The 13,503-nt window shown below is 40.7% G+C and overlaps 1 protein-coding gene across 2 annotated transcripts in view; it reads right to left on the minus strand.

The window, feature by feature from the left end:
• Window positions 1–3,417: 3,417 nt before the first annotated feature.
• The window catches only part of pcsk5b (proprotein convertase subtilisin/kexin type 5b), a 57,952-nt gene continuing 47,866 nt past the window's right edge, over window positions 3,418–13,503 (minus strand). The window contains exons 16-21 of one of the 2 annotated variants that reach the window (XM_080499585.1): window positions 13,046–13,239; window positions 10,794–10,878; window positions 8,734–8,837; window positions 8,432–8,570; window positions 7,335–7,450; window positions 3,418–5,834 (exon numbers count right to left, since the gene is read on the minus strand). In XM_080499585.1, the coding sequence (XP_080355711.1) occupies window positions 5,728–5,834; window positions 7,335–7,450; window positions 8,432–8,570; window positions 8,734–8,837; window positions 10,794–10,878; window positions 13,046–13,239 (745 nt within the window). In that variant the 3' untranslated portion in view covers window positions 3,418–5,727. Of the gene's footprint in view, window positions 5,844–7,334; window positions 7,451–8,431; window positions 8,571–8,733; window positions 8,838–10,793; window positions 10,879–13,045; window positions 13,240–13,503 lie in introns of both variants that reach the window. The other variant, XM_080499584.1, reaches the window with a different exon arrangement.

A 13,503-nucleotide genomic window follows, 5' to 3' on the forward strand; every position in this document is an offset into this window, starting at 1 on the left:
TAGAATAAAATCAAGAAAACATCCCATCAACCTTCAGCTTCACACTTCGGCGCATTGAAAGACCCATAACAAAAGGGGCATAAACATTGTCTCCTTTCCCACTTTTGTATGAGACAAAGGTGACAGACACTGGTTCAGGCCTAAGGATGGAGCGGAGTGTTTATGTGTGTGAGAGAGCGCATCCTTCAAGGCAGCGGTGAAGTTGTCTTTGCTTTCTGTGAAAAGCTCAATTGTTCCTTTCAAAACAAAAGAGCTTCTTTGTGTACAAACACAACAGGCGGCGACTTCCCTTTCAAACAGCCTCCGAATAAACGCCATCTCTCTTCCTCTCACACACGCACACACACACACACACACACACACACACACACACACACACACACACACACACACACACACACACACACACACACACACACACACACACACACACACACACACACACACACACACACACACACACACACACACACACACACACACACACACACACACACACACACACAAATTGTTTCCCTGTCTTTCTGTTGGTCTCCCCCTCGCTCACACTCACAAACAGAGAGCCAAGTTCTCAAGGGACGGAGACCCGCGGAGCTCCTCTCAGCAAAATGCCGACACTTTGGACTCTCACAGAATAGAGCAGAGAAGAAAGAGAGCCTGTCACACAGGGGAGTAAAACTTTTCCTCCGTTATGGACTTGGTTGACCTTGTAAGGACATTGGCAGTTTAGTCTGTCAGGAGAGCGAGAGAGAGAGAGAGAGAGAGCTCTGTTGATGGGTATCACACCGACATCCGCCACACCTGGCCCTGAATCCCAATGCCCCGGCCCCTCAGTCCTCTGCTACCTGCATGTACTCGGTCCAAGAATAAAGGGGGGGGGAAACTACTTTTTGAAAAAGTTAGAGGTCAAAAAGAAAACTGAACAAATTTACTATTTGTGTTTATTATCTCATAGGAGTGCCCTGTGATTTTGCCCAGATTCAAATGACATCACTGATCGCCGTAGGAGAATCTCCATTTTACCCACAGTATTTTACCTATTTTCAACATTTCCAAAACTCTTGTCCCATTCAAGGGCAACAGGATTATTGTTATCTAGCATCAGTGTATCTCAGCGTGGGAAGCTTCTAAAGACGAATAACACACACTGATAACTAGTGATCAACACTACTGGTTGCCTGTAATTTTCAGGCAGAGATCTCTCATGGCTCCCAGTCATTTGAGTGCCAGTGGATGCTAAAAATAAGAGCAAACCTGAAGGCATGACAAGAGAATCCTTCTGAAGTTTGTATGTGAAATATGTTGACTATTGTAATGAGTCATCAAACAAACTTATTTGAACGCAGTGACAACAGATTTGTGATTTTACAACACAAACATCGACTTTTCAGAAAAATAGCTAGATTTCTGTCAGTGGGACCGAACTGTACCACAAGAATACTTATGCTTTTCCAAATCCTCTCAAATGATTAAATAATTAAGCAACTTTAGCTACGTTTAAACAGATATAACAGAGTGTTGAAAAGAAGTGTTTAATATCTAGTCACGAAGGAACTTTTAAAAATGGTTTTATAACAATTTCAGAGGATATTGGAAGAATATTTCAATTTCAATTTGAAATGGGCATAATTTCAAAATACCTCAAATATTAGATGTTATCTCAAAGTAAGAAAAAATATCAAATACGTGGATATTGATAATTGCAGATGTAAAAAAAAAAAAAAATTTTCATTAAATAAGGTGCTCCATTTGTAACAAATCTTAATCTTGTACATGTTCAGTCACAACAGAACTCCCAGTCGTAAGGATGAAAACGGTTGTGGCCCTCACCATCAAAGTGTGTGAATCTCTGCTGTTGGAGCATACTTTCTAGTAGACTTGACTTGATGGCTCTACAACATGGCTGGAAACCAGTAAAAATTGGGCACAGAGGTGAGGTACAAGTTCGATACACAATATGGGTGTCGGTGTATTCGACTGACCTGGTTTGACTCAGCTCGACCAGTCGCTGTAAATTGAAGTCAACCTTGTTCTGAGAGTTCACATTATTTGACAATGAAAGCTTTTAGCCCTAATGCAGCATCCTCTCGAGAGCAGAAGGTTTCGAGACGTTATGATCACCTGCCTGATTTCGTGTAGGTCCTTCCTTTGTTTCTAAAACAGCCGTGACCCGTCTGGGAAAAGATACTCCACAGCTCCTCTACGTTAGAAGCTGATCCTTTACACCCTTGTGAGGCACATGGTCTGTACTATTTTTTTGTTTGGATTTTGCATATTTTATTGATCCTTAGGAGAAAAAAAAATGTCTCCACATTTACCCCATCCGATTTTGGGGAGCAGTGGGCTGCCACAGTATGACACCCAGGATGACATCATACATCATTATAATTATAGATCACATTTTACAGTTCAGCACTCAGTGTGCTCAAGTCAAATGAACCCAATCATGCCTGCAATTGTTCACACACGCACGGTGACCGCTGCAAAGAAATGAATTCAAAGGCCATTTAGGGCAACTTTCCCAAGGACACCTGATACCAGTACATGGATGGTAGGAGGTCAGACCAGGAAACCTTGGAATTGGAAGCGTCATGTGCATCAAAGAGCTTTAGCACCCAAGACCCCGTTGCACTCTCAACACTTTACCCTCCTTGGACGACTTCTGACAGACTGGGAACATCCCACATGAGCTGCAGCGAGGGAGATGCAAATCAAGCAATCACAGTTTGGGCCCTTTCAAACTACTTATATTTCATACACCTCAACATTGAGGACAAAATGTTCTCTTGTGACGCGAAATATGTCTCACCCAATAACAGATGTCACGTTATTTACTTCGTCTTTCACTGACATGACAGATCTGCAAATGTTTGACACTTCTTGGAAGATTTCAGACAAATGCTGTAGACATGGTTCTCAAACACCAAGCAAGATAATAAATCCTGCATGAATTATGTTAATCTCTACAACCTGGCATTCGAAAATGTGTAGATTTAAAGCCAATTCTCTTGTGATGTAGTCAGTTGGCTTTTTAATAAATATGTTACTCGCCTCTATATGAGGCTTTTATTTAAGTATTCACCCTTGGTGTCATTAATAATCCTGCATGAAAAACCTGGAAAACTCAAAAACAAGAGGAGGAAAACACATTGATGCTTGTTATATTCTTCCTATGAACAGTTAAATCACAACCGACAGGACAGTGAAAAATGTGACCCGACTTGCGTTTATCGTGCACCTGATTGTCACCGAGTGTGCATATTTATCTTTGAGTTACTTTAATCAATGTGATGTGTCACAATATTATCATTGCACTTCATGAATCTGGATATGAAGAAAACAAAGGAATATTGAAAAAAATGTCTGAATTGATACACTGGCTTAACTAATGGAAACGGAAAATGAAACAAAAACAACAACAGATTAAACATTTTAATAAGAACACTTAAGTAAAAAAAAAAAAAAAAAAAAAAATGAAAAAGAAAAAAAAACAAGATTTCCAAAACTAGGACTTTGAGTAACATTAATAATGCATTGTCACAGATATGTCACAGGTACACAATAGAAACAGCTTTTATAAGAGGGGTGGATGGGTGTGGAACATGTCCGTGCATGTGTTTACCATCACATACACACACACTGGTCATTTTAAACAATGACCAAGATTAAGTTTATGTTAACCAAAATGGGATTCATCAATTTTTTTTATTACAAATCATCAAAACCATAAACCATTCAACAGTACAACAATTTATCTAACACTGTAAATGCTCGAGCTGCAGGTGTGAAAACCCACAAAAAAAAAGAAAGAGACTTAAACATTACTATTTTTAATTTGTTTGCTGGCCTTCATGAGAAAACAGCAGCTTCCCAAAAAAACAAAACAAAAAAAAACAAAACCTTTATGTTCCATCAGGTAAAGTTCAGAGACAAACAGGACAAGAAACCAGGAAGCTCAATACGGTTTCCATTTCCGACACATCTTCTAGTTTGGCAACGACGATGTCTGTTTGCGTTTGGTTTTTAAAAACTACTATGTAAACAAAAACAAAAGTGATTGCCTTACTGTTTGCATTCTAGTCTTTTGCAGGACGATGACAGTTTCTAAACCTAAAATGCGTTTCGGAATCTGCATTTTGCACAAAGGTCCTTTTATGAAACAAACGACAATAACAATCTTCACAGCTGTAATTTACACTGCAGTGCCACCGCTGTCTGTTGGAGACTTTTACCTGCTGATGAAACATGGTACCAGCAGAATATTTGCTGTGCCAATCGTTGACCTTCTGTGCTCAAAGTGTGAAGCGGTACTTCAGCCGACACGCATTGCCCTCACAATGGAATGACGAAGAGTAGAAACTTCTAAAACTCTATTTCAATTGAAGACAGTAACATGTAGGGATGCACCGATACAGATAAAATACCCATCATTGGACCAAATTCCCTTCGGTAGGGTTATATATGGCATGTGGGGGGGGGGGGGAGAATTTAAACCAACATATAAAATAACTACAATCCCTGTAACAAATATGCCTCAATTACTTTATCTCCAGTGACAAGAACATAATGGAGCTTTAAACTATTTAGTCACAGTAATGGATGGAATCAATGCTTAGTTTTGGGCAAAGGTTTAGTATCAAGAATCTTCATCATGAGTGAAAAATTGGCATCGGTACATCCCTAGTACAACAAATACATTATAAGCCACGGCAGCGTTTCCTTCCTTGCAGAAAGCTCTGGATGGAACAACTATTGACTCATCTTGTAGTACCTCTTGAATGAATCAATGCTGTCTGGGCTTACATCAAGAATTAATGGCATTCTTTGAAACACACCAATAAAGACAAACAAACACACACACACACACACACACACACACACACTATGCAGAGGGCGCGTTTATGTTTTAAATAAATGGAATGAGGTGATTTTGGTCAGTAACGTGCATCAGTCTTGGCTTGAGGTGACACTGTAGCATCTGTAAATTCAAGTGGTGGCAGATTTATACGTCTGCTTTCATGTTTCATGCGTGTGTGCGAGTGTGTGTGCGTTATATCTGAATCCATGTTGTGTTTCTGTGTGAATTCATCTTCCCCACTGCACTGCACAGCCAAAGTCAGCCCAGACATACATTATGTTCACATTGCTGCGAGCCTCTTTTTTTTTTTTCTCTTTTCTTTTTTTACTCCTTTGACGTGTATTTACAGGCAGAAAACCACGGCCTTTCCTACTGTATGTTCACTTTCCATCTGCTTATCGTTATAACGCTGGAAAGAGAGGAGGAAGAGGAGCCAAAGTAAAAATGCACACAGACGTATTCAGAGATTCACAGGCTGAGAGGCTCCAGTTTTTAGCTATGCTTTCTACACTGGCAACAAAAAAAGAAGGTTCAATTATTTTGGCATCAACGCTTTGGTCACAAAATACCGACACTTTTATTCTTTTGTTTTGTTTTCACTTTAGTTTTCTTTTGCTCATTTGTTCTTGAAGTAAGTCCCAGTCATTTTACACCCTGACCACGTGTGTGTGTCCCAGTACAGAGAGAAGGTAGGTTTGTTGTAGTCCTGTCATCGCACCTCCGATGCAGTCCCTTTAAGAGGCACAGATTCTCTTATAAATTATGTGACTGTGAATGAGTGGGCAGGGGGGATTTGAGAAGGAGGGTGGCCCCCGTGCCCCCCGCATCCCCCCTACACTCCCTTTTTTACGCCCAGCGACTACGTCTGGTCACCCCTTTTGCGAGCATGTTCTGCAGCACAGTTGCTGCAGCACTTTCCTCTGGCAAAGATTGTTCTTTTTAACGAGCACGCAGAAACTGCCCTCCGCCCAAGATTCTTCATTTGCTTTCCACAGACCAGGAAGAAGAGATATAGGGGCAGGATGGAAGTAGGGTGCGGGTGGGGGGGGCGCACACACACACACACACACACACACACACACACACACACACACACACACACACACACACACACACACACACACACACACACACAATGACAGGGCAGAACCATGTGATTGGTCAGGAGAGTTCAGGTGACAGGAAGAGGGGGGTTTTTTTTGTGGAGGGGGTCCAATCACAGGTGGTGTTCATCGAAGTGGAAAGTGATTGTGGTCCAGTGGAGTGATATGATCCAGGTCAGGAGAAAGATGGGAAAACAGATTTGGGAGAAAAAAAACAGAGAGAGAGAGAAAAAAAAACAAACGTCACACAATTAGAAATTTGAAGATTTTTTTTTTTCCTTGAAAATACAAAACTTGGTGTCATTTTGCATCACACAAAGGTTGAAGTGGGTCATCAGTCTGCTCACCCTCATCAAAAGAAATTCACTTTGTGCCAAACAGCAATTATTTTAGTCGGGAGGGTAGGAAACAGACTGAGTGAACTTTAAGTTATCATCGTCAACAGAAAGGTCACACAGTAAAGATATTTCTCTCCTTGGAGCGTCATCTTATCACAAACTGGGAGAGTTGGTGGCCATGGATTCAATTTAACAAGAAGGTCATGGCAAGAGCAGCAAATCACAGGCTTCAGTCAAAGCCTCAGAATCAGCTGATTAGTGAAATACATTAAGGCTCTAGAAAACAAACATGCACGATTTGGGGGAATAAGTAGCATCAAGCAAAGATGAAAGCAAATGAAAAGAACAACTAAGGAGAAGAAATAACTCAGAAAATCATCACAGAAGCAGATTTTAAGAGGAAGTAGAATCTTTTAGGAATTCGTTTGGACAATTTCAGCATGATAGAGAAGCGAAACTTGGGAGAGGGGTGAGTTAACGATGGAACAACAGGACAAGAGTGTGTGAGTGTGAAATCCCAAAGAGACTTTATATTAATAATGCGTTGAACATGAATAAGACCGAGATAAAGAGCAGGAAATGCCAAAAGCAAGGACAGGCTGCCTTCCTGCTTTGAAGCTACAACAAGGTGTTAGTACAAAGCTCAAAATGTTGTTTAAAAAAAAAAAAAAAAAAAAGGCCACAAGTGAATTCTTTGCTTTCCTTAATAAAGCCACCTTTTGCATTTGTGTTCTCACCCCGTGGGAAACATAAGAGAATTCTTTTAGCTCGAGATGTGAAACAGTCCAAGAGTTTGAGAGAAAGACGATATGTAAATTTGGACCCCTGAGGGCTTTGATTAGCTCGCATAGTTAGGACCACACTTCTTTTTCTTCCCATTTTAAACAGGTTTTCTTTACTATGTTGACGCTTTCCAAAACAATACATAAGGTACTTTATAACAGATGTTATTGGCATGCATTACTGCTACACAACAATAGTAAAATACATGTGCATGAAGACTGTCTGAGAGATGGAAGAAAGCTGACAACTCACCATCTTTGCAGATGGTGCTGACCACGCAGGTTCCGGCCTCCAGATTGTAGCCACTGACACAGCTGCTGCAGTTTCTCTCTCCAGGACCCAAACACTCGTAGCAGCTATGGTCACACCTGTCAAATGTGGTCATAACTGGTTACACAGCAGTCTGTGCATCATTTCACTTTGCTAACCTATAATTAAACGTATGTTAATTAAGATTTATCTCACTTAACTTGAATTTCTAGTAAATAAACTCATGATTTTACACTGAAGTTTAGTTTCTTGAATTTACATTACTTTTAGCTCTTAAAAAAATGTGTGTGCGTGCAAACTAAAGCTTTGAAAAACAGTATGAGACAACCCATTGAATAGTCAAAAACATAAAGAAATAGCCAAGTAATATTGATCTCAAGCATCTAAAGTGTGGACTTGAGAGTAGAGTGGCCACTGAGAGACAACATAAAAACTGCTACCACAATCCAAATCCAGGTAGAGTGACAATGAAGCTAAATATTTATGGGAAATTATCTGCTGTGAGGTTCTAAGATGAAGTGGGAGCTGAGAGAGGATGAAGGAATTGAGTACGGTAAAGGGTCAAGTGAGCGATAAATAATTCAAAGTGGGAGAGAAAAATACCAGGAAGCCAAATGCATCATGAGAAACGATAAGAAAAGCAGACGCGATGTCTGGGTCTGTGGAGGAGTTTGACTGTGGGTGTGAGCGGAGACAAACTAGTCATCAAACTGTCATCAAGCACAGGAATAAGAGAGTGTTTACATGTTCTTTCCGTCACTTTTCTCCTCATCCAGGTTAACAATAGCGAAGAGTGAGGCAACAGCAATGGGGGAGAACGGCACACAACTTTGGGACAGTAGCAGGAGGTCGGTTTGTTACTCGTGACTCATAAAAGTGTGGAAAATTACATGCACTGGTTTCCCGTTTCAACTATTAATTCACACTGTTTTCTGCTTGGATTCTCTTTGCCAGGACTGTTCAATGTATAGAGAAAACCGACTCAAGCAAGGTGCATTTTCCTTGCTTGTCTGTGGGTGGGAAAGTTGTTTTTCTCCTGTTACTGTGGTGTAGACGTGTTGGCAGACATACTGACTCACTTCTTACAGGACCTCTGCACCTGCCCATTGTCTGAGGTCTGCTCTGACAGGTAGTATCCAGCGCTGCATGTCAACACACACCGCCAGTCCTCCAGCAAGTAACCGTCTGCACACTTTGTGCAGGCCTCTATACCTGTGCCTGAAAAACACATCAACACATGCTTCAGGAATCTTGTTAACAGCTTGAGCAACCGCTAGATGAGTAAAAAGCGACCTTTAAATGTCCATTATGACTTCAAATCAAGTAGTGGCATTAAGCTGTGGGCTGCCAGTTCTTTCTCAAACACTATGCGAGTTCCTACCTGCACATGTGGCACAGGCTCGATAGCAGGGCTCACAGGTCCTTCTGTGGCCGTTGTAATACGTCCCTGCATCACAGGTCATCTGGCACTTGTTTCCCTGAAGACTGAAAAATAAAGAGATACAAAATACACATTTAAACTTCTTTTTTTTTTTAAGTGCTTGAACTGGATATTAACCTCCAAATTTCTCTAAGAGGTTAAGCATAGCAGCTGCAGTGTGTGACTGCGTGAATGTGAACAATGGAAAGCAGGAGGGTTATGGTCCGAGTGTGCTTTACCACCTTGAGTTCACACGATGAGCACACAGGAGTATTACCATCTTTTATAGCACAATTGCATATATTTGTTTTTTTGACCGTCACACAACACCAGTCATTTTGAGATTTCCAGATGTGGAGGTCACAGTCAGGAAACAGGTTTCTAAAGTCGGCTTTGTGAAGTCACACTGAGGACAGGTTTGTGAGCTCTCCGCGTTGAGCTGAAAAACAGCTGGTCTGTATTTGCTCAAGTTTCCCAGAAACGTTCTCGCCTGATCTGCTCTTCCTCCCCGGTTCCGAACTGGCGCGTGTGTATATGTGTTACTGTGATCACACCGCTTCAAAGGAAATTATGGCCTACAAGTGTCCCCCACCTCCGGCTACACTGAATACTTAAAAGTTGGGTTCAAGACCACAATATGTTTTTAAACACTTCACAAGCGTTTCCTTCATGACCCATCAGGAATCCAGCACTTTAAAACACCCTGTACTCTGTCGGGTCAAGCGTAGCTGGGATGGTTTGAGGAGGCTGCTGTGGAAGTGGCCAAACAATGAACTGGAACATGTCTGCGTGGTTAAGATCAGAGGTTCTTCAGAGTGACGATTACAACCCAAAAACAGATCAGCTTCTTGTGGGTCTCCACATGACACGAGTGTATGTGGGTTTTAATGGGCCTGGGTCACTGGGTGAATCTCAGCTTACCCAAATTGGGTTTTGAGAGAAAAACAGTTGGGAAAACCACTGTTTCACGCTGTGAACGGAAACCGCAGTGTATTGCAATGTGCTGGTCTAAATTAGCAGCACTGTATTCCTGCAGCATAAAAGTGGATTTGAAACAAAATGTTTATTATCCTTTCCCTAAAAAACAACACTAACATTTAAGTCCAACCGATGCAAAAACAAGAATTATATTCAGAATTCCCTGCTGATTTTCTTACCTCAATACAGCTTAAAAATGTCAAGATTCACTTGATTTATTTTTAAATTATGGCTGTGCAGTTGTCTTCTTTAAAAGATAACATCAACCTTCACAATCTACCAATTCCTTAATGTTATTGTGTGTTTTGGAAGATGAATGTTGCAAACTTGTGTCCGGCTTTTCTGTGACTGCAGTGTTGTGCTGACACAGTCCTGGTGAAGCTCTATTCCAATACTTTCTAGATACCATACGGGCTATAAATGTTCTGGTTATAAGAAGTGAACATGGAAAATCCTGTCGGCAGCAACAGGATTTCACTGTTAGGGTCAATACAAATCAACAGGATCTTGTGTCTCGGGACTAATTGTTAATATACCTTGTAATCTGTTTACATTAATAAAAAGACTACATTCACCGCAATCTTATTTGGTCTTTTCACTTTATATTTTTTTTCTTCACTGCTTCACTCACAGTGTGTGTTTTGAGGTAACATCCTGTAGATTGTGTGATCTGCCTGTTTGTTTTGGCGCAAGTTTTACATCGGATGCCATTTCAGACACAACCTGAGCACTTAAGGGGTAATGGCCTTTCTGAGGGACCCACATCAATGACCTATCGGTGGTGGGAATCAATCCAGTGATGAAGTTACAGGCTTGTTTTGTTAACCTCTAAGTTCTGGCTACACCAAAAATACAGAAATATACAGCAATAAAATATAATTCAGGCATCATTTCATGGGACCTTTAAGTGGATTTCGGTTAAAATAATTGACACACAATGACTTTGTCCCATCCTTATGTCCAAGACAGCCAAAGCCATTAAATATAAGGACACTGAAATAATTGGTGTTTCCAACTTGTGGTTATGTATGGCAGACGTTTACCTCATCCCAGGTTTACATTCTGTGCAGATATTGGAGGCTGTACACTTCTTGCAGTTCTCCTGACATCGTCTGCAAATGTTGGAATCTGTAAGACACAGATTGACCGAGTCATACACATCAGCTAATAGGAACCAGAAGACTTGAATAATAGAAAATGGAACAGAGAAGAGGGTCAATGACCAAGAATACAGAAAAGAATAAAACGCAAGTAAGTAAAGAAAAAGGAAAGGATTACTTGAAGCGGGGCGCAAATAAGGGGAAAGAGGGGTTTGAAAACATGGTATAGAAAAGGGGGTGGGCGGTGGTCTGTGGAGCTTACAAAGAGGATAGTGGAGTTGGTGAGTGAGGACGGAAATGCAGATGAATATTTCAAAAAGGAAAAGAAAAGCAATGACACGCTTTGACGCGATGCACATGGACATTTCTGCCTTCAACAGCAGCGACGATTGCCAGAAAGATATGTGAATAACATATTTCGTCATTCCCGGGGAGCCAAAGAATTGTCTACGTCCATAAATTAAAAGCATTACTTCCACATTGCAGAAATTCATTGCATGTGTATGTCACAACCTTTGTGGTTTTCATTTGAGGTCAGCGATTGCGATCAGCACTGAGAGGGGGAGGCCGAGTGCAAGTGAGGATTTCTGGTTTGTAGGAATCTGAAAATCTGATAAGGTGGATACAGGATATGGACAGGCCACGGACTGATTTCCATAAAAAGAAAATGCACGCTGCCTCAACAACATTCCACCATTGGAGTTGAAAGTCAAAGATAATGTTGATTTTCATTTGATTTGCATAAAGGACTAGAAAGGGCAATCGCTACAGCGCATACCTTCGCCAACGCCACATTTGTCATCACGGAAACCAAAGGATTACAAGGTTATTTGATCCACCACACCTCTCCTTCCATCATTTGTCATGGTTGTCTGAAATGCTTTATGTTATCACTATTTGACATAGATGTACACACATTTTACAATTTCTGTGTGACCCCATCTGACCCCCAACCGCTGACCAGGGTAATGGATAGGGAATCAAAGCGGGAACATTTTGGTGTTTATTTGACATCAATTGGATTAAAACTGGCCGTGTTATGACAAAACTACAGTTTTGTGACCTCGACCTTGACCTGTGACCTAATTGCTCTCAATATTTAATGGTGACCATCCTCGTATCAAGACAAATCATCTCTGGAAATGTCATGCTATTTGAGCGAACAGTTTTTGCGAAAGCCACGTCCATGACAACAGAAGATGATCTCCTTTGATCTATTCCATGAGGTGCCTCTCCCATCCTCTTTGGATCTTTGTCAAACCCATAAAATAGAAGAACTAAATAACAAATTTTAAAAAGGCAGTTCAGTGTTTAATTTCAGCATAATAGTAACTCAGCTGGCATTTCAAATGTAACAAGTGCCCACAACACCTTGGCCTGTTGAAATGTTATGATTGAACCTGGATGGGGTCATATCAAATCTGCAGCCAGGACTCATACTATCCTGGCTGCTACACAAATATATCGTCATAATTATATAAATATAGTTTCAGTCGCTCATTCCTGCTTTGCTTTCAATCTGACATGTATTGTGAACATAAGCCAAACCACTCCACATATTCAGTGCGATGGTATATAAACACAAACTGCACTGTTCGTCTTTATAAAGCAGTCATAGAGAGGGAAAAGCTAATAACGTATCTTAAACAAAACTAAAAGATCATTTATTATTCAATTTTGAAGCCTACATTAATTTTCGTGATTAAAAAATAAAAGAAAGAAAAAAAGATTGGCACAGAATTTTCTGTCACGTTCGATTCAGCAAGAGCATAAATAAACAAGTGAGGAGATGGAGGACAAAGTGAATTTAAGCATTTTCAATGGCGACAATTTGTGATGCAGGTGGGGGACAGATGTTTCTCCAATTTGTTTCTCATTTCTGACCAACCTTCTCCACTCTGATTTTAGGAGCTTGGCGGCTCAATAATGTGACCAATACATTTGGCAAAGTAACAATTGGCTTGCTAGGCCAATCAAAGCAATCAGTGACTCTGGGTGGAAATGCACTAGTCTTTATCTACTATTGGGAGAATGGGTACTTTTAAGTTTAATTACGATAGCTGTTTTCTACATGGTAAAAAAACAAAGAAACAAAAAAAAAACCCTGAGGAAGATTATAAAGTTGGAGAAAGGGCACAAACTTCACATGTCCTAAATTCTGAGAGTATGTGTACTGGCAAATGTAGGAGGCGCACCGTTATCGAGGTAGAAGCCGTCGGCACAGTTGGCGACACACGTGTTGGAGCCCTCATTCAGGTGGAAACCAGTCCTGCATGTAGTGCACTGGTCACTGCGGCTGCCGACGCAGGTCTCGCACAAAGACGAGCACTTCTTGCAGCGCTTCCTATCGTCACGGAAAAACCCACTGGGACACTCTGACACACACATCCTGCAGAGAGATGACAGAAGGCAGAGAAATATAGACACCAGGTTAAAAAAAGAAAAAAAAAGAAAAAAACTAAAAGTGGAAAGCAAAATTAGATTTTATTCATCCTGTATTTATTGAATAGTTCAGGTTGTAATTGGTCTTAAGGGTTTTCTGCTTAAAACAATTTCACAATAACGACAAAATCGACCTCCATGCTTCATGATCTGTATATTTTAAAAAATACAGCGTGAACAGGCTCAATATGTAAAACATATGTATGAAAAT

The sequence above is a fragment of the Blennius ocellaris genome, assembly GCF_963422515.1.
Source record: "Blennius ocellaris genome assembly, chromosome: 7".
NCBI lineage: Eukaryota > Metazoa > Chordata > Actinopteri > Blenniiformes > Blenniidae > Blennius > Blennius ocellaris.